The sequence below is a fragment of the Ochotona curzoniae genome, unplaced genomic scaffold (genome assembly GCF_017591425.1).
Source record: "Ochotona curzoniae isolate NIBS_2020 unplaced genomic scaffold, NIBS_Ocur_1.0 scaffold_461, whole genome shotgun sequence".
Lineage (NCBI taxonomy): Eukaryota > Metazoa > Chordata > Mammalia > Lagomorpha > Ochotonidae > Ochotona > Ochotona curzoniae.
Genome location: NW_024467120.1, coordinates 12006082 through 12028278, shown reverse-complemented (window position 1 = coordinate 12028278; position 22197 = coordinate 12006082). Strand labels below are relative to the sequence as shown.

Sequence of the window (22197 nt, the reverse complement as noted above, 5' to 3'; positions counted from 1 at the left end):
CACCTGCTGTCCTTGTCTTTTGGGAATAAAATGCATCACCTCCCTTTCTACCTTGTAAAATACACCTCTGAACCTTCTTTTCTCTTCTGACCCACAAAGGCAGATCCTTAGAAGGTCTTCTGGTGCAGTCACGGATAGAAAGCAAACTGTCCCAAAAGAGGAGTCCAGAGCTGCAGGCCGGGACTGCTGACTGGATCCCTCAAAGTTCCTGAAGTCCCAAGATCACCATGGAATGGCTCACAGTTTAGCCTGTGATCTGCCAGCAATGCCGTGCCTGAACTTGCTCTGTCATCAGTTACCAGGTAGAATACTAGGGATAACAACCATTAAGCAGTGAAATGCAATCTTGAACGGCTGAAGTTCTTTTTTCTTTGCTCAGAAGCAAGATTTTTTCTCTTCTTTTTTCATTCATTTTTTTCTTTTTAAATTTTCAAAACCTTGGGATTCCCAAGAGATGTGTTTTTAGGTAGGAGATCAGGTGGGGATTAGGCACAGCACCCCCTTCCTAACTCAGAGATCTCTTTGCTCAAGTTGCTAGATTTGAAGATGTGGGGTCTGGTGGCTATGGAAGGGAGCCAGCGCTAGCAAAGCCATTATGAATACCTGAAAGACCTTATCATTCATTCAAAAATCCCAGGGGAAGAGCTACCAAGGAGGCCGACTCAGAGACACTGCTCCACAGGGAGGTGGTGTTGTGGTGGGCACAGGCACACAGCAGTGAATACTTTCTAGCTGGATTTCAGTACATGGTCTGGTTATGTTCAATTCCCCCTCCCCAAACACACTTCTTCCCCCAAAAGGCTCCCCACAGACCTCAACCCTATTATTGCACAAATTTCTTCCCAAACAACTTTCCGGAAATACAGTTCTCAGTAGTTCCCAAGGTGCCTTCTTGGAGGAGGCCTCTAATAATCTTCTGGATCTGTTCAGAGCTTTCCAATGGCTCTGCAGCTGCTTTGTGCTGCTTCCACAACCCCAAGAGCCAGCACTCCCTTTCCCACACCATTGCCTTCCTTCCTTCCTTTGGAAATCCTGCCCAGCCTTCATGTCTACCTACCCCAAGGCCAACTCTGGATGCTCCAGCCTACAGAAGTTGTTTTCAGATTCGTCTGACTCCCAAGGCTGGGGCTGCTTCTGTGTTCCTTCCTGTTCTGCTAACTAGCAACAGGATCTTTCTGGTGCCTGGAGTGTCTTCCTCAGCAGTGACAGCAGCACTGTGTGGCTTCTGTCCTCAGAGGGCCCAGCCCTAAGCTCCGCACTCAGTTGTTCTCTACCTAAGTGAGCAGGCTCAGGCCATTCATCCAGCAACATGACTCGGCTCCTGAACTCATCATGTCAGAACCCAAGACAAAGGAGGCTGTGGGATCAAAGCCACCCTAGATTGGGCATTCTTAGATAAGGATGAGGGTCAAAGGGAGCACCTGGAATTAATTATCATGGAAGTTTCCTTCTTTGCTTTGCAGAAAGAGAAAGAAATGTAAGAATAAAAACCAGAGTACTGGTTTTCCTGTTGGGAAAAAGGCTCATAACTTTTTTTTTCTTTTTTTTCATCCAACCACCATACCCTTTATATGATGAGTCTGATTTATAGTTACTTTGAGCGACTAATGATAAGGAAAGTGTAATAGGTGTTGGATCATTCTGCCCAGGCCAGTGGTGCTCTTGAGAACGAACAGAAGAAGGGCCCAAAGGCGACAGAAAGAAGTCTCAGGGCTTCCAAGACCTGGAAGCATCCAGGGAAGCCAGGCTTGGGCCCTGCCACAGCTGACCTGATCCAGAGGGGAGCACGTGTCTTCTGAGCAGGAAATGATGAGGTAGAAAACCAGGTGCTGTGGAAGTAGGATGGTTTAAATAGTAATAAGCTGACCCAACCATGTTCTGTCTTGGGAAAGATAAATGCAGAAAGAGGACATGTCAACAGTTTTCCACAGGCCCTGTGAATGTACCAATCCTGGAAGAACAAGGACCACACATGTTGCTGGTTGCTGGAGTCCAGCTGCGGCTGACTGAGAGCTTGCAAAGGATGCATGGATCGGCGAGACAATAGGAAAAAGAGATAAGATGTGGACCACTAAGGCATGATGCTCATAATGGACAACTCAGAAAAGTTGCCTTCTTTATTTATACACAAATCATCACAAGCTTTTGCACAATATCTAATTGTTTCATTTTTACTTCATGGTTAAGAGAATACAAAAAACAATCCTATGGAAAATATTTTCAACAATCATTTCTTATTGAAACCTGCAGTCACCTGGCTGATGCAGGAACTCCATGGTTGGCAGCGCATGCAGTTACATAGTGACAAGTAGTTTATTTATACTCAAAATCAATTTTTACTAAGCACAAACTTATTAATATTGCTTAAAATAGTAAGAGTACAGAATTAAAAGATCATAAATTAAAGGATTTGATAAAAGCATATAACATAGATTCTTTGCTAAATCTTATAATCAAATCATGCATTAATTACCGTCACCTTCACCTAGTGCTGATTCAATTGTTTTTTGTTCTTTGCTAAAGGGCAGTGAAAGGGATCAAGGCAATTCAGCTGATCTACAAACAGAGGGCTTTTACAAGAAACTTGCTTTCTTTCCCTAAATATAGGTGCCAATATAAGATAAAGATTTTAAGCCATTTTGAGGGGGTTCACTTCTATTGCCTTATAAAAGATGCCCCATATACTTTTGCTTTCTGTGGTAAAAAACTAAAATGTGTCATATCATGCGTTGTAACAGTTTGAGGTGCATGGTAAACAAACTCTTTGTATCTCCATGATTGCCATCTATTCCAAGATATTATTAAGACATTTCTTAAGGAAAACCTTACTCATACTAGGGCAAACTTCAGGACAAAAGTTGGCGCATAACAGGATGTTTGGAGATATTGTGGGCTCAATTGTACTATAGTATATTTTAACTGTGTGTCACAGCCTTACATCACTAAAGATGTTTTTATCATAACATGATTGATCAATTTGAGGTGTCATACCAGTTACAGGGACCACTTCACATTAGCAGAAAAACAACAACAGTACCCTCAGGAGAATTCTATGAAACATCAGAGAGGTGATCGAGTGTCCATACAATGGGGTGAGGCAGCAATGAGGTATCCAGAGACATTCTGCCGGGCCTTGCCTCGCAGCCAGAAACTCCACGTAGCCTTGCTAACCAAGGAGCAGTGCTCATCACACACCCATGCCATCTGACCCAACTGCCCGGCTCCCCACAGCTGATTCTTTCTGAATTGCAATAAACCCTAACCTTTAAAGCAACAAAAGTATATTTCTATGTGTCACCTCCCTGATGAGGAAATCCATCTAGGTCTCCCTCATGGGTCGCTGGGGCCCAAGTACTTGAATTGTTTTACACTGTCTTCCAGGCACATTAACAGGTAGTTGTTCTGGACTCAAACTGACACTCTGAAATGTGATGTGGGCATTGTGGGCAATAGTTCAACTCACTGTGCAATGGTGTCTGCCCTGTGTTGTTTTAAGCCTCTTCATTTGTGTTCATTCATTATGGAATTATAGAAAATTAACCCATAAGAATATTGTGTAAATGTCACAATGTAATGAATTGTGAAAATGGGGAGTAGAGTGGGTACGTGGACCCTTCTGCTGTGGTAGATTGATTTAAAGTGCAGGAAAAGCACAGATTAAGAGTGAGGATTATCCATACTACACTTGATCTTGGTCAAAAGGCCGAGAAGCAATGTGAGGATTATTCATTCAACAAATAGAACTTGACACATGCCATGATGGGGATAAATGGTGAGCTGTGACACAAATGACAATGAATATTGGTTTTTGTTTAGCATTTACCAGTTAAAAGGAATATGGATTTAACATCCACCAATGACTAGTGATGAACATATTCCTTTCCCAGAGGTAGTCTGAATTATGTAATTAAAACTGCTCCCAAAGGTGATGCACAGGTGGGAGCTGGCAGGGCAAAGATGTAGATGAGACCCTGGTCTGTGGCAACAGCTTCTATGAACAGCTCTATGACAGCCCAGCGCTCATGTGTCAAAGTTTTTTGCATTAAGCTCCCCCTAGGCCAAAGCTGCCCGGAGTCTGACCCAGAGTTAAGCACTGAACTACTGCATTGTTTCTTTTTGGAGGTTTCCCAGAAGAAATATCCCTAGGTGAAGGCACACCATGCTTCACGGTAGGCTTGTCAGGCATATCAAGGTCAAGGGCCCTGTTTCCAAAAGTTTATTTATTTTTTATCAGAAAAGTAGATTACAGAGAGAAGGAAAGACAGATAGAAAGATCAGGAGGGGTGGGGGGAATCCCCAGCGCCTATGGAGCTGTACTACATAATACAATGTAAGCAACAATAAAAAAAAAAGAAAGATCTTTCATCGGCTGATTTCCTTAAATGGCTGCAATGGCCAGAGCTGAGCCAATCCAAAGCTAGGCGGCAAGAGTTTCTTCTGAGTCTCCCATGCAGGTGCAGGGTCTCAAGACTTTGGGCCCTCCTCTACTGCTTTCCCAGGCTATAAGCAGGGAGCTGGATGAGAAGCAGGAACACAAACTGGAGTCCATATCGGACCCCAGCGCTTGCAAGGCAAAGACTTAGCCATGGAGCCTTTGTGCTGAGCCCTAGGGGTCTTTTTAAATCAAGCCACTGTTGGGCTGAGGCAGTTCTGAATCTCTCTTGAAGGTGATCACTGTCCGTACTTGTCTCTGCTTATCAGGAGTTGCCCAGTGAAGCCATTAATGAATGTAAGAACACCATGCTCCATTGGACTCTCGCAATCATGTTGTGGACACACACACAAAGATCTGTGGTTTGTATGTATGGGAACTCTTGATATAGGAGGTCACAGGTTAATGAATCAGGAGGGTCTTGACATGGGAGCTAAACTGTCTGGTATCTGCTGTCTTGGATGAATGTATATATGGTGTAGAAAACAAAACTGCCAATCATCATGTACATTTCAGATTGTTCTTAACTAATTTCCTATGTGTTTCAAGTTTCTTCATATAGAATGTGAATAACCATTGACCTAAGTTGTGTGACCTAAATTTGCTGCTGATCAATAAATGGACGATGCTTGGGCTACTTGAGGCTCTTGGCATAGCAAAGACTGGGATTTCCTGGTCTCTGCTTCATTGAACTATTCCTTTGTCTCAGTCTTTTTTTTTTTTTTCTTTTTTCTTTTTGACAATCTTTACATCTTTACATAGTTGATAGAGCACAAAGGGTCACGGGCTACAGGAAAGTGGGTAAGACTATTGTTTCCACATTATTGCTTTTTTTTTTCTACATCTGGGGCCAATGGGGAAATAAAGGAAGAAGCCCCACCCAGCCTCTCACCCATCCCAGGTTCCTGATGTGGGGCATGCTCTGAGGGTCCTGCTCAAGTGATTTTGATAATTCAACAGTTTTGAACTGCTGCCAGTCTCGCAATTCCAAGCACGATGAAATTGCTGAGACAAATCCTTTGTCTCAGTCTTTAAGCATCCATCTCTACTTCCTTCTTTGTTGTGCTGGTTGGTGACATTTTCCTGAAACTTAATTTTTGTGCTTTCATTCAGCACCTGTCTCTCAGATTTATTGCAGATCGTTGCTTGTTGATGCACAATACTCAAGCAATCATTATAAATGACAAAGTGACTATTGCAGTCATAATTGTATTAAATTAATGCTATATTATTTGGATACTTTATAATTTTGACCTCTAGGGTAATTTTAGCCTTTAACTAACATATGTCAGGTCATGTTTGTTTATTTTTTGGGTATAGCCATACAAATATTTTAGTATAGGAAGTGTGGATTCAGAGTGGATATTCAGAGTGGATTGTAAAACAAATTTTTGGGAAAGTTCAAAGATTAATATTATTTTGATAGCATTAGTTAGATTTAAAAGATGCTGTCATCACAGGAGCTTGATGGAAAATGGAGCAGTAGTAAATTCTCAAGTAGTAATTATCAAGTAGTAAAGTAATTCTGATTCCATTAATGCTCAGGATTAGAGATATTTTCACCTTGCAGGTATGGAAGAATGGGAAATGGACAAGAATTGGTACCCATATGGAATCCTGGCAGTTGGAAGGTGAGGATTTAGCCAATGAGCTATCCTGCCAAGCCCCCAAGTGGCACCTTAAATGCTACTCCGAACTCCCTTAACTGCTGAAGTGAAACATTTTCAGCAAGAACTGAAAAAAGAAGAATAAACAAACCTACAAATTGGATGAAAATAATGCAAACTGTATTGAAATTGTTTGGTAGCACATGTAATAGATTCTTAGAGACGGTATTATCTGGCATCAGATGATGGAACATAGCTTGACAGCTGAGTCCCAGATGAGTGTGCTCCCCTGGTGAAGGGACTCTTCATGCACTTAAACAGCTCCTGGGGTGCAGGTGGGTAAAAACAGACTGAAATGCCAAAGCCCCACCCAGATGCAGCCTCCTGCTGCTGTTCAATCACACAGACATTGCAGACAATTGTGGTGAGCATTGCTTTGCTTTTCTTCTTGATGATGTGAAGAGATGAAAAGTCAGACAGCCTTCTCCAGCCCTCCAATCTTCCCATCAGTATTTCTGTCTTTGTTTCCCTTTGAGGTTCCTCTCAGTTTTTCAGCTCCATCCAGCAGACCTTCCTGATGTGAGCCTGGGGTGTTGTGCTGTTCTTCTGCGGCTCTATTGGTTGGCCAGGGAGTTCCTCACATGAACCCTAGCCTTCACCAAGCCTCTTGAACTGGCACAAAAAGGGCTGCAGCTCCGAAAGCAAAGTCGCAAGGGCTCAACCTTCATGGAAGCCAGGAAGGGAAGCCCAAGGGCTCTGGTCCACAAGGTCATTGTTCCACCCCAGGAACAGGTCTTTCTGCAGGGGCAGCTGAAACTTTCTGTACCTGCAGCCTCAGTGGCAGATGGTCAGAGGAGTTGGATCATAAAACCACAGGCAGAAGAAAGGGAAGAGGGGCCTCGAGAAGGAGGTTGGAGGGAAGGAGTAGAGGTGGGACCCATCAGTTGCGTTGTAGAAGGAGACATCCCCTGCGTCGTAGTTCAAGAAGATCCCCAACCGACTAAGGGGCTCACTGAGGGGCAGGGGTGTCCGTGGGGAGGTGAGAGCATGATACTTAGTGTCACAGAATTCTAAGGCCCAGACACCTTGTTGGGGTGACTCTCTGATGCCCCATATCCTTTCCACATTATCTTCACACACCCCAAGCTCCCAGAAAATCCTGTCCCCCACTTCTACCTCCCAGTAATGCCTCCCCGAAGAGAAGGCCTCGTAGCCCAGCACACAGGGCTCACACAAAAACCTCCCGGGCTTCTGTGGGAGCTCCTGCCCCAAATTTCTGCGCTGCACCCTTCGGCGATCTTCAGACAGAAAGAGTTCTGCAAAGGCTGTGTCCAGATCCAGAGTCACCTTAGCTGAGAAAGAAGGGAGAGAGAAGAGCTCATCCCAGGTCAGGCCTGACATCTCAGAACCCACAAGGACCAGGAAAAGGGGGAAAGAAGCTGCTCTGTCCTTGCTCACAAAACTGGAATGACAGCCTTTCCCCAGGACAAGTCTCAGACAGCCACTGGAAAGAGTTGGCACTTTCATGAGAAGCAGACACTCCAGGGTGCTGGGATTGGGAGGTCCAATGCCCGGAGCTGGCAGATGAGCCACTGCAGAATCTCTCCTCCACCTGTCTTCTGGCTTCCCTTAGCATCTCCATCAGGCACTCCTGTGTCACTGCACTGTCAGCTTGCTGTTTCTCTCCCCCCTACCAGAGTAGACTCAAGGAGGCAGGCCCACATCATTTCTGAGCCTGATACAGGTGCTGAGAGGCTCAGTGGACTCACGTGAGAGAGACTGAACTGTTCTCCCCAGCTTGGCTCCCTCTCAAGCTGGAAACACAGCTGTGTGACATTTCTCAGCCTCTCTGGGTCCCCAGGGAAAGTCTAACCTCTTCCAGGCAGATCCATGGGCACCCTTCTGCACTGGACTTTTGTTTTTCAAGTAAATAAGTAGATCTTTAAAAACAAACAGATTAAAAAATAGACTGTTTGGGACAAACTCCTTAAATTTATATCTCAGCATCATCTCTTCCTAGGTATGCGACTTGACGCCAGGTGTTTTTTGTTTTGTTTTGTTTTCTCACAGCATGATTTTTGCCCATCTTTGCAGATTAAGTGGAGATCATAGTGGTACCTAGTTCTGAAGCTGTTGCTGGAGTTCCTGAAGGGGTAATAGAGGCACAGCACTCAGACTGTGCCTTGTACATGATGAAGGCTGCTTGCAATGTTGGCTGTTTGAGAAGGCAATCTAAAAGACTTAATGCATCGATGCCTTCAAGGGTTCCCCATGGCGATCTTCCCTTGAGGTGGCACCTGTGCTCTGAGGGGACAGATGCTCTGGTCAGCTGAAGTACCAGGTCTGCCACCAAGATGCCCGTGACCTCTGTAAGGCTGGCTTATGTAAATTGAAGACTTAGGACCTATAGTGCTCCTGCTGCTTAAAACATGCAGGAGCAGAAAGACCTGAGAGTAAGTGGGTGGGAAGGGCCCTAGGCAGGAGCAAGAATCTGCACTGCTTGGAAGCATAAAGGCCCAGGTGCTCAGTGGGAACTCCAGGAACACAGCCAGGCCACCAGCTGCAGTGGCATGGTAGAGGAAAACCACTAAGGCCCCTTCCCGAGGAGCTTCTGGCCTCAGACCTCTGGACGCCACTCACCAGCATAGGACCGGGCCTTTCTCCAGTCTGCAACAGAAAGAAGAGGCATGAGTGCTCCCCAGCTCTGAAAACCCTAATCCTTTGGGCTGGTGCTGCCTCTTTCTGCCCTCCTTTGTTCCTTCTTCACTTTCCTCTGGGAGTTCCCTGGCTTCCCCTCCTTGTGCCCCTTTCAAAGATGGTGACAAGCATCGGGGCCAGAGGAAATGGACTCTCTTGTGTCCCCAGTGCCAAAGCCAGATGCCTCTATGCCTTGGAAGCTGACAAGCTCCAGCACCCACCAGGTCAGGGGATGCTTCCATCAATCAGGACCTGGTGCTGGGTTCAGCACCCTCTTCGTGTAACCAGGGTCTCCTTATGCTTGTGGTGACACAGGAGTTAGAGCCATCTTCTCTTGCATCTCATCAAGACCTGCTGCAGGGTCCTACATGCAGTAAGGGTGACCAACTGCCCAGAAATCTGGCCTTTTTTTTTTTTTATCTCATTAGCCTCATTAGGGGACATCTATATCTCTTGGTTATCATATCACCTCTTGCTGGTCATCAGGGGCTCTCTGGAGTGCACTTTCTTTATATCTTATTTGGAGCAGCTGCTTATATGTCTTGGATACCGTGACACACTGCCTGCTGGCCCACAGTGTTCCCCTGGCTCTAGCTGTTACCCATGACTCATCAGTCATGGAACCCAAAGCTGGTTGGTTAATCTCTAACGGTCTCTGTCTCTTCATCTGGGGGGCATGCAAGAGACCTGCTTTGTGTTAGTTGGAGAGGAGCCAGCACAGAACCTCAGTAAATGCTGCTTTCCGCTCCCAAAGATCTAGATATGATTCCTGTGCTCACAACTCTCTGGTCTACCTGTGTAGAAGCTATCAGCAGGTGCCTGCTATAGAATCAAGGGGTTAGCTAAAGACTGAAGGGGAAAATCTCTGAAAAAGTTGGCCTGAGGAAATGGGGACATTTGGAGTAAGTCTTCAAGTGGTGTAAGAGCAGAGCATCGAGGACACGAATCAAGATAATGGAATCTGCTAAATCAGGGAGGTAAAGCCCTGGATTAAAAGCAGTTCTTACTTACCATCCAGTTTTTGAGCTTTTCTCCAGCCTGAAGTAGAACAAAGAAACCTTGTGAGTTAGCTGGCTTGTCACCAGGTCTTACCCAGTAGAGAGGGAAGCATAGAACTTACGGAGCTCTCCTTGGAGTTTCTCTGTAAAAGGATAAGTAACTTATCAGAAGTCCACAACTGACCAGCCAATCTACCTAGTGAAAGGTTCTGTGCGACTTCCCCTTCCCAGGTCTGCGCACATGAGTCCTGTAAGAGATCTCAGTGCTGGGATCTCAAGGTTATGGTCAGGGCTAAAGTTTTGGGGTCAGATTGACGGGTCTGAGTGAAGAAGACCACACTAACAACCTGAGTAAGAAGACCCTCCTGATGTTTCCACACTTCTCTCCCTCCATGCAATCCTGTCACCATAGTCTTTGGACCTCACTGTCTTGGCTTTCTGAGGGGTGTACCTTTGTTCCAGCGTTCCTGCTCTTTGTCACGGTAAAGTTTCCAGATGACGCCAACTGCACCCGCCAAGAGAAGTGTCAACAGCACCAGGAATGAGGTATGAATGGATGTCCTTGGACAGTCGTTTAGGAAGGGAGGACCAGGGTAAGAGCAGCTAAGCATCACTCCTGTGGAGAGAAGCAGTAAAGCATCATGGGCTGTGGGTGTTGGAGTCGAACAGTAGATGTGTCACTGGTCTGGCCCTGTGGCAGAGGGCTCCACAAGGACGGTGATTCCAAGCTTGGCCCCATACTGAATGATTAAGCAAGCAACAAATTTGTCAGTCATTAAGACGGGGAAAAAAAAAGCCTCTGGGACCCAGAGTCAAAATGAAAAAGAGAAGGGGGATGGATAAAGTCACCTTGGGGTATCAAAGGAAAGTGCTCCCCTTTTCTCAAGTCTGAAGAAGAGGTTCCTGCAGAGTGTCCCTTGAACCTGAGAACCTCAAGTTGCTCTGTTGTTGAGTGACATCTGGGTGGGAAGGGGACTACAGTGTGAATTAGGAGTCTCTGGTACTGAATGGAGGCCTCTTCACCACCACCCACTTGGAAATGCCCAGGTTCAGTTCCAAACTTCACTCCTGACTCCAGTTTCCTGCCAAACAAACAAACAAACAAACACAAAAACCCTGAGAGGTCATGGTGAAGACCCACGAATGAGATCTGGATTGAGTTCCTGGGTCCTGGCTTCAGCCTGTTGTTGGCGTTTGATGAGTGAGCTTGCAGATGGCAGCTCTCTATGTATCTGGTTGCTTCTGTTCCTCTCCCTCGAAAAATAAAATTCCATCAGCCTTTACAAAGTAATAAAGAAGCATTCCAAGGACCATCCCCTTTCCTCTGCTTATTTTACATACGGCTTCAGCTAAACCATATAATGTCTGTCTCGATTTTCTGCTTTATAAAATGGAGAATGCAGTAGCATTATCTTCATTTTTGGCTCTTCCAGATCAACAAGAAATGCAAGATGAGAACTTAATCATCTACAATTGTAGAAGGACATTATGACCATGGAAGGTCAGCGAGCACAGGATTACAATTGATGGGATAATATTTGTATAACAACCAACTGGATACCTTTTGTATAACTGATTGGATATCATTTGGATGAGAACAGTTGAGTGGACAGCATGTGAATGAGAACAGCTGGTAGAATATACAAAACAAAAGGAGTTCCAAACAAAAGTATAGAAACAGTTGATGGGTTTTGTTGATAAGCTTACTTCTTTATCCCATATGACCCTCAGTGTATAGTCTGATGCCGCTAATAAACTTGGGCTATTGACCGTCTGTAGGCCCCAGTCTCCCAAGGGTTAACTCCACAGCTTAGCTTGTTTCTCAAGGTGTTACAGGATGGGCAATCTTGGCCTGATACATTTAGCCCCTGGCTTGACCGTGAGTTCCCTCTTTCTTGCTTCCCCTTTTTCTAAGATGCCGCCAGGGGAGCTTAGAAGTTGCTTGAGCATTGGGAAAGTACTGGGAGGAATTAGGCAGACTATAAAAGAGGCAGGCCAACTTTGAATAAATGGCAGTCTCTTTACAAGAATGACCCACTGTGTGTTCTCTTTTTTGTAACCCTAGTCCCTCCGCTAGGCTCAGGGTATGCGGCAGCAGTGGCACAGGTGACAACCATCAGTCAGTAGTCCATGCGTGTTATTATAGGTTCCGTGTACCAAGTCCATTGCTGTGGGATGGCAACATACAATAACTTTTTTTTTTAAAGATTTATTTATTTTTATTGGAAAGGCGGATATACAGAGAGGAGAGACAGAGAGGAAGATCTTCCGTGGGTTGGTTCATTCTCCAAGTGAGCGCAACGGCTGAACCTGAACCAATCTGAAGCCAGGAACCAGGAACTCTTCTGGGTCTCCCACATGGGTGCAGGGTCCTGAGGATTTGGCCTGTTCTCAACTGCTTTCCCAGGCCACAAGCAGGGAGCTGGATGGGAAGCAGGGCCACTGGGATTAGAACTGGTGACCGTATTGGATCTCAGCACGTGCAAGGCAAGGACTTTAACCACTATGCTACTGAGCTGCTCCCATACAATAACTTTTATGTGTTTGTTTTCTTCTGAGTTTTACTTAGCATTTGGCCCATTCAGTAAGTCTAATAAATAGCACTGAGTTGGAAACAGTAAGAATGCAAGGGCTGTGTGGACAGTAATCCTTTGTAGAGATATTTTGCAAAGTCAGCGATGCATGATTTGCACAGAAAAAGGCAAGCCAATAAACTAAAGTTGATCTCTACAGCCAGAGCAGCTATAAGTGTATAGAAATGTAATGGCCTAATGCCAATGTAATTTCCCAAGTAAATTTCTGCCAAATATTGGACAGCTATTATTGTTGTGGGCATTAAAGAGACAGGGAGCAGCCAGTCCCTGTCATCTTCCTAAAGGAATGGAATGGGTTTCAATGAGCAAGTCCCTGGCACCTTGTCCTGAAATCTGCACTTTGGGTTTTTTGTTTGATTGGTCATTATCCCCAGCAGGCCATCTTCATTTGCTGAGTGTGTTCTTCCTTGAAAGTCCTCCCTCTGACTTTGTATTGTGGCTTTTCATTTAAGAGGAATGTGAGGTGACTGTGTAATGGAGACTATCATGTCCAGATGTGAGGATGCAGTGCAGTGTGCTTCTGAACTTCCAGATCAAAAATGGAGTACTAATGAAACTATTAGCTGTATCTTGACGATGGGAGGCTGGACTCTGCCATTGTCCGTGCCCACAATGATGAACACGTGACTGTTTATGGAGAGCTATTCTATAGTAATGATAGGGGAATTTGGTGGGGGTAAGGGGATTTGGGGACGTGGCAGGGAAAATTATAAATAAATTAATAGATAAATAATAAATAAATAAATAAATAAAGTCCTCCCTCGATCAGACAGTGTGGAGCCTTTGCCATATACGTCATAAGGATTTCATAATTTTCCAGACACTGGCATCTTGGGAGTGGAAACCTAATCCTGGCAGCCCCGTTTCCCATCCAGCTCCCTGCTTGTGGTCTTGGAAAACAGCAGAGGATGGCCCAAAGCCTTGGACCCTGCACCCACATGGGAGACCCGGAAGAGGCTTTTAGCTCTCCTGACTTCGAATTGGCTAAGCTCTGGCCTTTGTGGCCACTTGGGGAGTGAGTCAGCAAACAGAAGATCTTCCTATCTGTCTTTCCTCCTCTCTGACATACATATATATTACATATATGACTTTCTAATAAAAATAGAATCTTAAACAAAAGGGTAATTTACAAAAAGAGTAACAATATAAGAATTTATATCAGAGATTTTGTTTCGTTGACTAATGAATGAGGAGACTGGTAAAAATGTTAACTCTTTCAAATGAGAATTTGACTTAGAGAAATGTGTATTCTCTGTCAGTGAAAAGTCATTTGCACCAAGCAGCAGGAGCTGTGCAAGTTATTACCATTGTTCTATAAATTGTCATCCGTCTCTTCAGAGTTACCAGTATTCCACTAAAAGGACACCCATGTATGCTTTTTAAAGCTTATTTTTAAAAATTAATTTGGAGGAGTAACAGAAAGTGATAGATGTACTAGCTGCTGGTTGACTCTCCAGATGCCTACATTAGCTTGGCTTTGGTCAGGAACCAAAAACTTATTCTGAGTCTCCCAGGTGGGTGGCAGAGAACTGGCTTCTTGAGCCATCACCTGCTGCCTCCCAGGGTTAGCATTAGCAGGAAGCTGGCTCAGAACTGGAGACAGGGCTCCATTCTAGACACTCCAGATCCAGGACACACAGGCATTCCAAGTTGCTGCTTCACCCACTGAGTCATAACACTTGACCATCCCAGTCATATTTTTCAACAATATTAGTCTTTCTTAAGCACACAGTGGGTAGCAGGACTTCATACAAAGTAGTAAGCTATTAGATAAAATATTAGACATATGAATATCCTCTTCCTCCAGAAACTTGAACTAACACTTTAAACAGTCCAGAAAAAGGGACTTTTCAGGAATCATCGAGATCATTTGTGAAAGGGCTAAGAGGAGCAAGCAGAACACATAGGTAGACTCTCTAGTCTTTCAAACAGCGTCCTCACCTGCCTTCTTCTGTCTAGCAATGGCTTCGGAGAGGTTCCATCCTTGTGCAAATGGGGAGCATTCAGAGGCCACGATGGGGTATCGCCTCCCTCTGAGGCGCTGACTGGTCCCATCCTTGTCCATGAGGATGATCGCAGACAACTGCGCCAGCAGATGCTGTATCTCCAAGCACTTGCTGCTTCACCTTGGGGAGAGAAGGTTGGGGAGCTGATTGTTCTCTACAGCTCAGCCAGGAGAGCCAGTTGTTTCAAGGGTTACTCTCTATTAGCAAGGGCAAGAGGTGGAGCCAGGCAGGAGTGAAGGGAGGACACTGGACACCCCTCCCCTGAGCAACCCCCAAGCGACCTGAATACCTGTTTGCTTTTTGCTCACAGCACCTATCAGATCATAACCAGTTTGGTTTTCTTTGTGTGTGATCTGTCACCTTGCTCTGAAAAGTAAGTTCTATGAAGGGAGAGACACTTGTATTTCATCCTCTACTAAGTCCCTAGTACCAAAAGCAAAGAAGGGTCAATTTGTCAAATGAAATATGTTGTGTTTTCATTTATGAAATCAGGCAACCCTAAAGATAGGAGCCTCTCCAATACTATTTGTGGGGTGGATGAAGGCTAGTCCATTTGGAGTGCTAGTTGAGGAAGCAGACGAGTGCAGCAGGGCAGTGGACAGATGCAAGATGCTGCTGTGAATGTGGGAGGCAGGTGGTAGAGGACAGCCTGACCCAGGAAACACTTGACAGGGTAGGAAGACCAGAGGAATGCAAGAAAATTCTCTCAGTGGTGGTCCTGGGACTGCTCTGCTGCTGGCATCCCCTCCCCATGCCTAAAAACATGTTTCTCTCTAGTTTTCATAATAAATATGAATTACATTGAACATCAGAAAACCTATAACACAAAGGGTTACTTTCTGGCCTGTTACAGGACAAAAGTTTAATGGCTGGGTGGCCATCAGCGAGTCATTTCCTCTCTGAACATCGATGATTGGAGTTCAACAAGTTCTATAATTTGGAAAACTTTTTTTTTTTTTTGGGCTAAATTATAGTATGAAGCAGGAAACTGGGCGTATGTATATGATGCATATTTTGATGACAACACTTTTTCCCACCTGCACTTGCTGCCTTGGAAGGTCAAGGCAGCTTTAAGGTAGCTCCCATGAGCTCATTGCCTTCTGACAACCATCAATGAACTAACTGTAGATTCATTATACCCAATATTTTTTCTTTCTGTAGTTGTGGTTGCACAAGTCAATATATGCAGTAACGATTTCCCACTGCCTCTCAGGGAACCACACCTAACTATGGCCAGCAGCTTCTACATATGCGAAGACAGAGGAGGAGTTGACACAGCAGCCTGAGAAGATCCCAAGTGTTTGAATCTGAAAGCTTTCCCCAGTATCCCCAGAATCCACTTTGCTACCATGAAAAAAAAAAATGTGTCTTCAGTTCTTTTTTCCTATTTATTAGGGACTGCTGTAGAAAAAAAAAATCAATGTCTCAATAGAGTCCTTAGAAGTCATAGACCTGGTACCTATTTCAGATCTGACACTCAGATGAGCGACCTGGAGCTGGTCCCTTAATGGGATTCCAGCTTAGACTGCACCACTGAGCTCTAGAGTTCCTCTAAGCACTGTGGCAATTCTGATTTCTGAGATTATGGTTCTTCTCCTGTCCCTCCCTTTATTCTGGGTCTGCTCAGCAAAAGGATCCCAGTGCAGTTTCTGAGCCGAGTCCTATGTGTTTGCTGTGTGCCACACACACAGCTGCCAGGTAGAGTCAGGGTTCCAAGGAGCCCTCTAAACAGTCCTTATTCCCCACAGCTGAGCCTGCCCAGCAGGCAGCTCCCTGAGCCCAGCCTGGGCAGCTCAGCTCATCTGTGCTCCTCTGATGGACCCAATCTTTGTTTTCTTGGTGATTCAAATGCTGTGCTTGGCCAAGAATACACTCAGCACTCACCTTACTTCCTGCATCTCCAGCCAGAGCACAGTTGGAAGCAAGAGCATGAGCTTGAGCCAGACACTGCTGCCTGTAGGGCTGTCCTGAACCCTGTGTGGATAGGGAATCAGACCAGCTGAGAGGCCAAGTCTCACACCACTTCTCCCCATCTCCAGTGCTGAAGTAGGTCATGACGGCATGGACTCTGGACTCTGTCCCTCTTCTCCCTGCACTTCTGATGCAAGAGTGGTAATTTCATGGGGAAAGACTTTGCCTAGAGATCGGACCACACATAGCCTCACCCACAACACTGATGTTTAGGCCACTTGGTGTGAGGCTGCAGTGCTTACCAGACTGAGCAATACCTGGTGAGGGAGTGAGAAAGAGTAGATGACATGACTGGGGGATGGGGATCATGCAAATGGAGAGCAAGCTAGAAAAAAAAAAAACACATTTTATATTGAAGCAGACACACATACATACACAAACACCCAATAATGTCAAATACATCTGCTGAACACTTTCCATTTCTGTGGTCTTACAATGATTTACAAGTAAGTGCGGGCAATATCAGCATGGGCTCATGGGTAGAAAGTAAGCTCGGGAGGAATGAAGTCAGAGAAACCTACAGTTTTTTTAATGGAGGTTGAGAAAAGGGTAAAGACTTGCAAATACAACTTGGAGAAGTCTCAGGAGAGACACATAGCAAGTAAGGCATAATTAATTAACAAACTAATAAACTTTGCTGAGACAAGTGCATGCAAGTTTCATTTCAAAATCTGAACCCTTTCCAGTGGTAGCAGCATTTAAGTACAACACTCCAGACAAAGTGTGTAGCTGCCCTTGCCAGTGGGCTGCAGTGTAATTGGGAGTATGAGCCGGAAGATTACAGCATGGGGATCACATTAGGCTCAGGCAGCTTGACAGGCTATGTGAATCTGGGCATGATGTTCACCCACCCAACCAAATGAGCCAAACAGCAGTGATGGCTTCAACGGAAGGCTTTAAAGGTGGAACCAGGGCTGGTATGTGTGGGAAACGCAGTGTCTAGAATAGAACACCCAGTAATTACTACCTGTGGCTCTACTAACCCTTACTCCACATCCAGCTTTCCTTCTGGACTGAAAAAGCTTAAAGGGAAGTATTTGGTCTGATTGTTCTTCATTTATAAACCCCCCTCTCAGGGCCCAGCACAAAGTTAATTGGCTAATCTTCTGCCTCCAAGCACAGCATTCCACTTTTTCTTGTCCTAGCTGCTCCACTTCCAATCCAGCTCCCCGCTTGTGGTCTAGGAAAAGCAGTGAAAGACAGCCCAAGGCCTTGGGACCCTGCATCTATGTAGGAGACCATGAAGAAGCTCCTGGTTCTTGGCTTTGGATTGGCTCAGCTTCAGCTGTTGCGGCCACTTGGGGAGTGAACCAGCGTATAAAAGATCTATTTGTCTCTCCTTCTCTCTGCAAATCTGACATTCCAATAAAAATAAGTAAATCTAAATAGATAAATAAATAACCTTCTTCCCTCTTCCCTGATCTTTTCCAGTCTGCCCTGCACATGGGGACTGACCCCCATCTCCAATCTCCTCCCTAAGCAGGTGAAAGAACCACCTCCCTATTGTGGCAGCCATAGCCCCTGGGGGGACTTTGTACTGAATACAAGACTCCTTCACTTCAGAAATGCTTTTCTCCTGTTCCCCAGTCCCCAGTAGTGGCTCTTGCTGTAGCCTCAGGGCATATCACAATACCATAGAATGTCCCTGCTCATGTCCCTTAAATGCTCCCTTGATTTTCAGTAATGGTCCCTTCACTAAACTCTTTAATGAATTTCCTACCCCAATCACCATTTCCTGCCTGGACTGTGACAGGCTGGTGCTTAGCTCCCTCTTTCGTTTTTGTCTTCAAATATTGCCTGCTCCAGGAAGCCATCATTGATTTCTTTTAGCCATATGAACATTCACAACATTCCTAGGCCAGAAGAGGGAAGCTACAACACTGCCTTCCTTTCATTTTATTAATTCTGCCTTTCTGGAATCCAGGCTTTCTTAAAACTCAGTCTCCCTGGTTTATTCTAGCTGCTCCTCTTCTCCTTTTCCTTTTGCTGATGTTCAAGTTGACGATGCTGTAACTAATGTGCCCAAGCTCATAATGGGTTTTCTGAAATTTGATCTTTCTCCTGTTCATTCTTTACTGTGTGCCAGTCCTAGAGGCTTCCTATGGGGCAAGAGTCTTGTTCTCAGGTATTTGGAAACTAGAATTGGCGGCCCTGCCTCTGCATTGCATCTGAGAGGCTTCGTGCCCATAGGATTATTCTGTCAGTGGAAAACAAGGGCCAACCTTGTAAAGGCAGTGACTTATAAAGGGAAAAGGGACACTCGGCCAAGAGGAAGGAATGTGCTGCCATGGACCAGAGAGGTCAGAGTGACAGTGTCATCTCTGGGTGAGCTTGCCCCTTCAGCATCACCACTGATCTCCAAACTGGTGGTCCTTGCCAGGACAGCACTTGCCCTTTCATCACTGCCACTGTTCTTCCAGATTGTGTCTGGTCTCAGCTCCTCTGTCTCTTCCTCTCACCTTATATTTGCTGCTTAGGTTTTGGTATAAAAGCTGCCATGTCCTGAAACTTCTGAAGCTAGAATAGCTGCCACCCTAACAGTGGGATTAACCACCCTGCAGGAGCCCGACATGGTGGCCTAGCCGCTGAAGTCCTTTCCTTGAACGCGCCAGAATCCCATATTGGCGCCGGTTCTTATCCCAGCAGCTCTGATTCCCATCAAGCTCCCTGCTTGTGGCCTGGGAAAGCAGTCAAGGATGGCCCAAGCCCTTGGGACCCTGCACCTGTGTGGGAGACCTGGAGGAGGTTCCTGGCTCCTGGCTTTGGATGGGCTCAGCTCCGGCCGTTGTGGTCACTTGGGCAGTGAATCATCAGATGAAAGATCTTCCTCTCTGTCTCTTCCTCCTTTCTGTAAGGAGTTATACAAATATTCCACCCTGGACCTGGCACCCTTTCCTCTTCCTCACAGCTCACGAAGTTCACGCCAGTCTAGCCATCCACCAATCAGATATAACTTGGCATTCTACCTGAGAATCCCACCCACAATCTTCCAGCCCCTTCCCCAACTCTGCTCACTCACCAATCATCCCTAAGCATTCACCTGCAGGCACCAATCCCCTGGGGCCTTGACCTCAATCCCTCCACCCCCTGGCCAGCCCCCCACACACACACTTAAGACAAAAAGGCCCCCAGGCACAGCTTTCTCTTTTCTCCTTCAGGCCTCCCTTGCCCTTTTGCCCTGATCTCCACCACTTCTCCGGACCCCCGCCCCCTTCCTGCCCAGCTGGAATAAACCACCTAAGATACCTCATTGCTTCTGGTGTTTTCAGCTCACGGTAAAAAACCAGGTTGCAGGATTTAGCTGCACATAACAATATCATAATATCCTATGAACTAGAACTCTAACCTTTTAAAATAACTAACAGTGTCAGTGCCCCACAACAGGAAGCCAGCGCTGTATTCCTCTCTCTGTGCCCCCAGTCCTTGAAACCAGCCTACACCTGCTTGTGTCTGACCTATCTCTCCTGCCTTCCCCACAAACCATCCAGCAGCAAGCCCAGTCTTTGTGTGCCCAGACTCTAAATTTAAAGTAATGACTTATAAAAATGAACAGGATAGCCTAGTGGCTAAGTCTTCACCTTGCATGCACCAGGGGATTCCCATATGGTTACTAGTTCATATCCCAGCTACTGCCTTTCCTTTCCACCTCCTTGCTTGTGGTTTAAAGCAGTTGAGGATGCCCCAAAGCCTTGGGACTCTGCAGCTGCAAGGTAGACTCAGAAGTTCCTGGCTTCTAACTTCGGATTTGCTCAGTTCCAGTCATTGTGGCCACTTGGGGAATGAACCAGTTGATGGAAGACCAGAAGACTTTGACATCATCTTTATGTCACTCAGTAGGAGGCTTTTGACCTGCCCTTTCCCTTTATCAAACAGCCAGGCCAGGTGACTTTCCAGACCTTTCTGCATTTCCCCTTTAGATAAAAACCCTCCCAATCTGGGATGACCCCAGGGGTTATGCTGCTTCCTTTCCAGGTGCCTCAGTGAGCATCTCAGGACCTCCTCCTTACCCTCCTCCCTCCCTCTCTCCCAGTGGCTTTAGGCTCTGAACATCTACTTTCTCAGCTCCTCAGCCCCCAGGAATGAGCCAACATGTCTGTAAGGAGTTATTCGAATATCCCACCCTGGACCTGGCACCATTTCCTCTTCCTCACAGCTTATGAAATTTGCACCGGTCTAGCAAGAATGCCAAGCCATTCACCTAGCCATGACCAGATTGTACCTTTACAACTTTAAGTGTATACTATCCTGATGGAATCATAGGTGTCCACAATTGCCAGCCCCTACTCTGCCCACCATGCAGATTGGAGTGTTGGCAATGGGAAATTGCCAGTGTGGTGTACCAGCTGCTCAGTGTGAGGCCGTATCAGATATGTCCCTCTGAGTGCTGCTCCTTACACACACCGCCAGTGCAGAATGAACAGTTGTATCAGCATCTCCTGTCATGGTAGAGGAAAGACTTGCTGGGTGAGGTCTGAGGCTCACCAGTGTGCAGCTCTGAGCATTTCATCATTCACCAGGGTAAAGGTAGGAAGGACCAGGAGGAGGGAGACTCTTGATCTCCCGACCCAAGAGAAAGTCTTAAGAGTCATGATTAACTCCAAGGCACGATTTGGATAAAGGATGATCTTAGAGGCAAGATACTCCCACCTGAAAATACCTGCTCACGTGCCTGCTCTTAGGGAATGCTGCATTTCAAAGTCTGTTAGTTGGGGGGAAAAAATGCTGTGGAAAAGAGTAGAGCAAACAAGCTTTTAAGTCAAAGGCAAACAATAATAATTTGCTGTGCTCTTTCATTTTCTCTCTCTCTCTTTCTCTGTGTCTCTTGCTTTCTCTCTCTCCCTTTAACCAATGATTTTGGCATCTGTGCTCTGTCAAGCAGTAAGTATTCCATTTCTTTCAGGTATGCAAATATGAAATAAATAAGGGTCTTGCCTTGCACAACTTGTTTGATAAGGCACAAGGTTAAAAAGTCAGCCAGGGCCACTGAAACCAAAGACCCAGAGGAAACAGGATATCACGTAACCGAACTTCTCAAATTTCACAAACTGGCCTTGGAAGCGAACGCAAATGGGGTTAAAAGGCCGCAATCCACGGATGCATGAGAATTTATAGTGCTGGAACTCTACAGCAGGTGAAAGCGGCTGTCAGCGGCACACTGACACTGGCACTTCTGGACAACTCCTCTCCCTTGAATGTACCACTTTGGATGTACCACCACATCCAGGGTACTTGGTAAAGATTTGAGAAATGAATCAATAAATATGTGTTTTTCTCCCCTAAGGGATTATTAATGACCACTTGGGGAGCTTACTTTCTTGATGATCTAATCGATGTACTAAGAAGCTTTTCTTATTCTTTTCAGCCTACTTTTAAATGTTTTATTATGGAAATTTTCAATCAACCCAAGAGTAGAGAGACCCCTGCCGGCAGGACCGGTTAACTTCCACATTTTGACATTGCCAGATGAAAACTTTCACCTCCCCATCCTGGCTTTTTTCCCCACATGCTGCACTCACAAGCATTTTAGGATGAGTTTCTGATAAATGCTTTTTTCTTTTGATAAATACTTTTTTATTGCATAAACTTGGCGCCTCTAGCATGCCCAGTAAAACGGATGGCGTTGTAGTTTCTGTGAATGATCCAGTTCTTGTCATACATAAATTCCTTAGTTGTCTCAACGTGTTATGGGATTCATGAACTGAGAGACATCAAGGCCTTTAACCGAAAGAAGTCTTTACTGTTATTATCACACCAGCAAAAGACTCAGTTTGAGATGCATCCAAAAGACTGAGCTCTGAACAAACACAGGCATTTCTTATGTCTTTTTTTTTTTTTAAAGATCTATTTATTTTCATTGGAAAGTCAGATATACAGAGAGGAGGAGAGACAGAG

General features: G+C 45.5%; 1 protein-coding gene across 2 annotated transcripts; it reads right to left on the bottom strand.

The window, feature by feature from the left end:
* Positions 1 to 6197: 6197 nt before the first annotated feature.
* Positions 6198 to 14485, bottom strand: LOC121147809 (butyrophilin subfamily 1 member A1-like). Of its 2 annotated transcripts, XM_040967719.1 has the most exons (6): positions 14270 to 14485; positions 10186 to 10350; positions 9857 to 9877; positions 9748 to 9774; positions 8680 to 8706; positions 6198 to 7391 (listed from the first exon to the last, which is right to left on the bottom strand). In XM_040967719.1, the coding sequence occupies exons 1-6, from the start codon at positions 14391 to 14393 to the stop codon at positions 6874 to 6876; spliced, it is 882 nt and encodes a 293-aa protein (XP_040823653.1). In that variant the 5' UTR covers positions 14394 to 14485; the 3' UTR covers positions 6198 to 6873. The 2 variants fall into 2 exon arrangements, with proteins under 2 accessions (XP_040823653.1, XP_040823655.1); XM_040967721.1 differs by lacking the exon at positions 9857 to 9877.
* Between the last annotated feature and the right edge of the window lie 7712 nt (positions 14486 to 22197).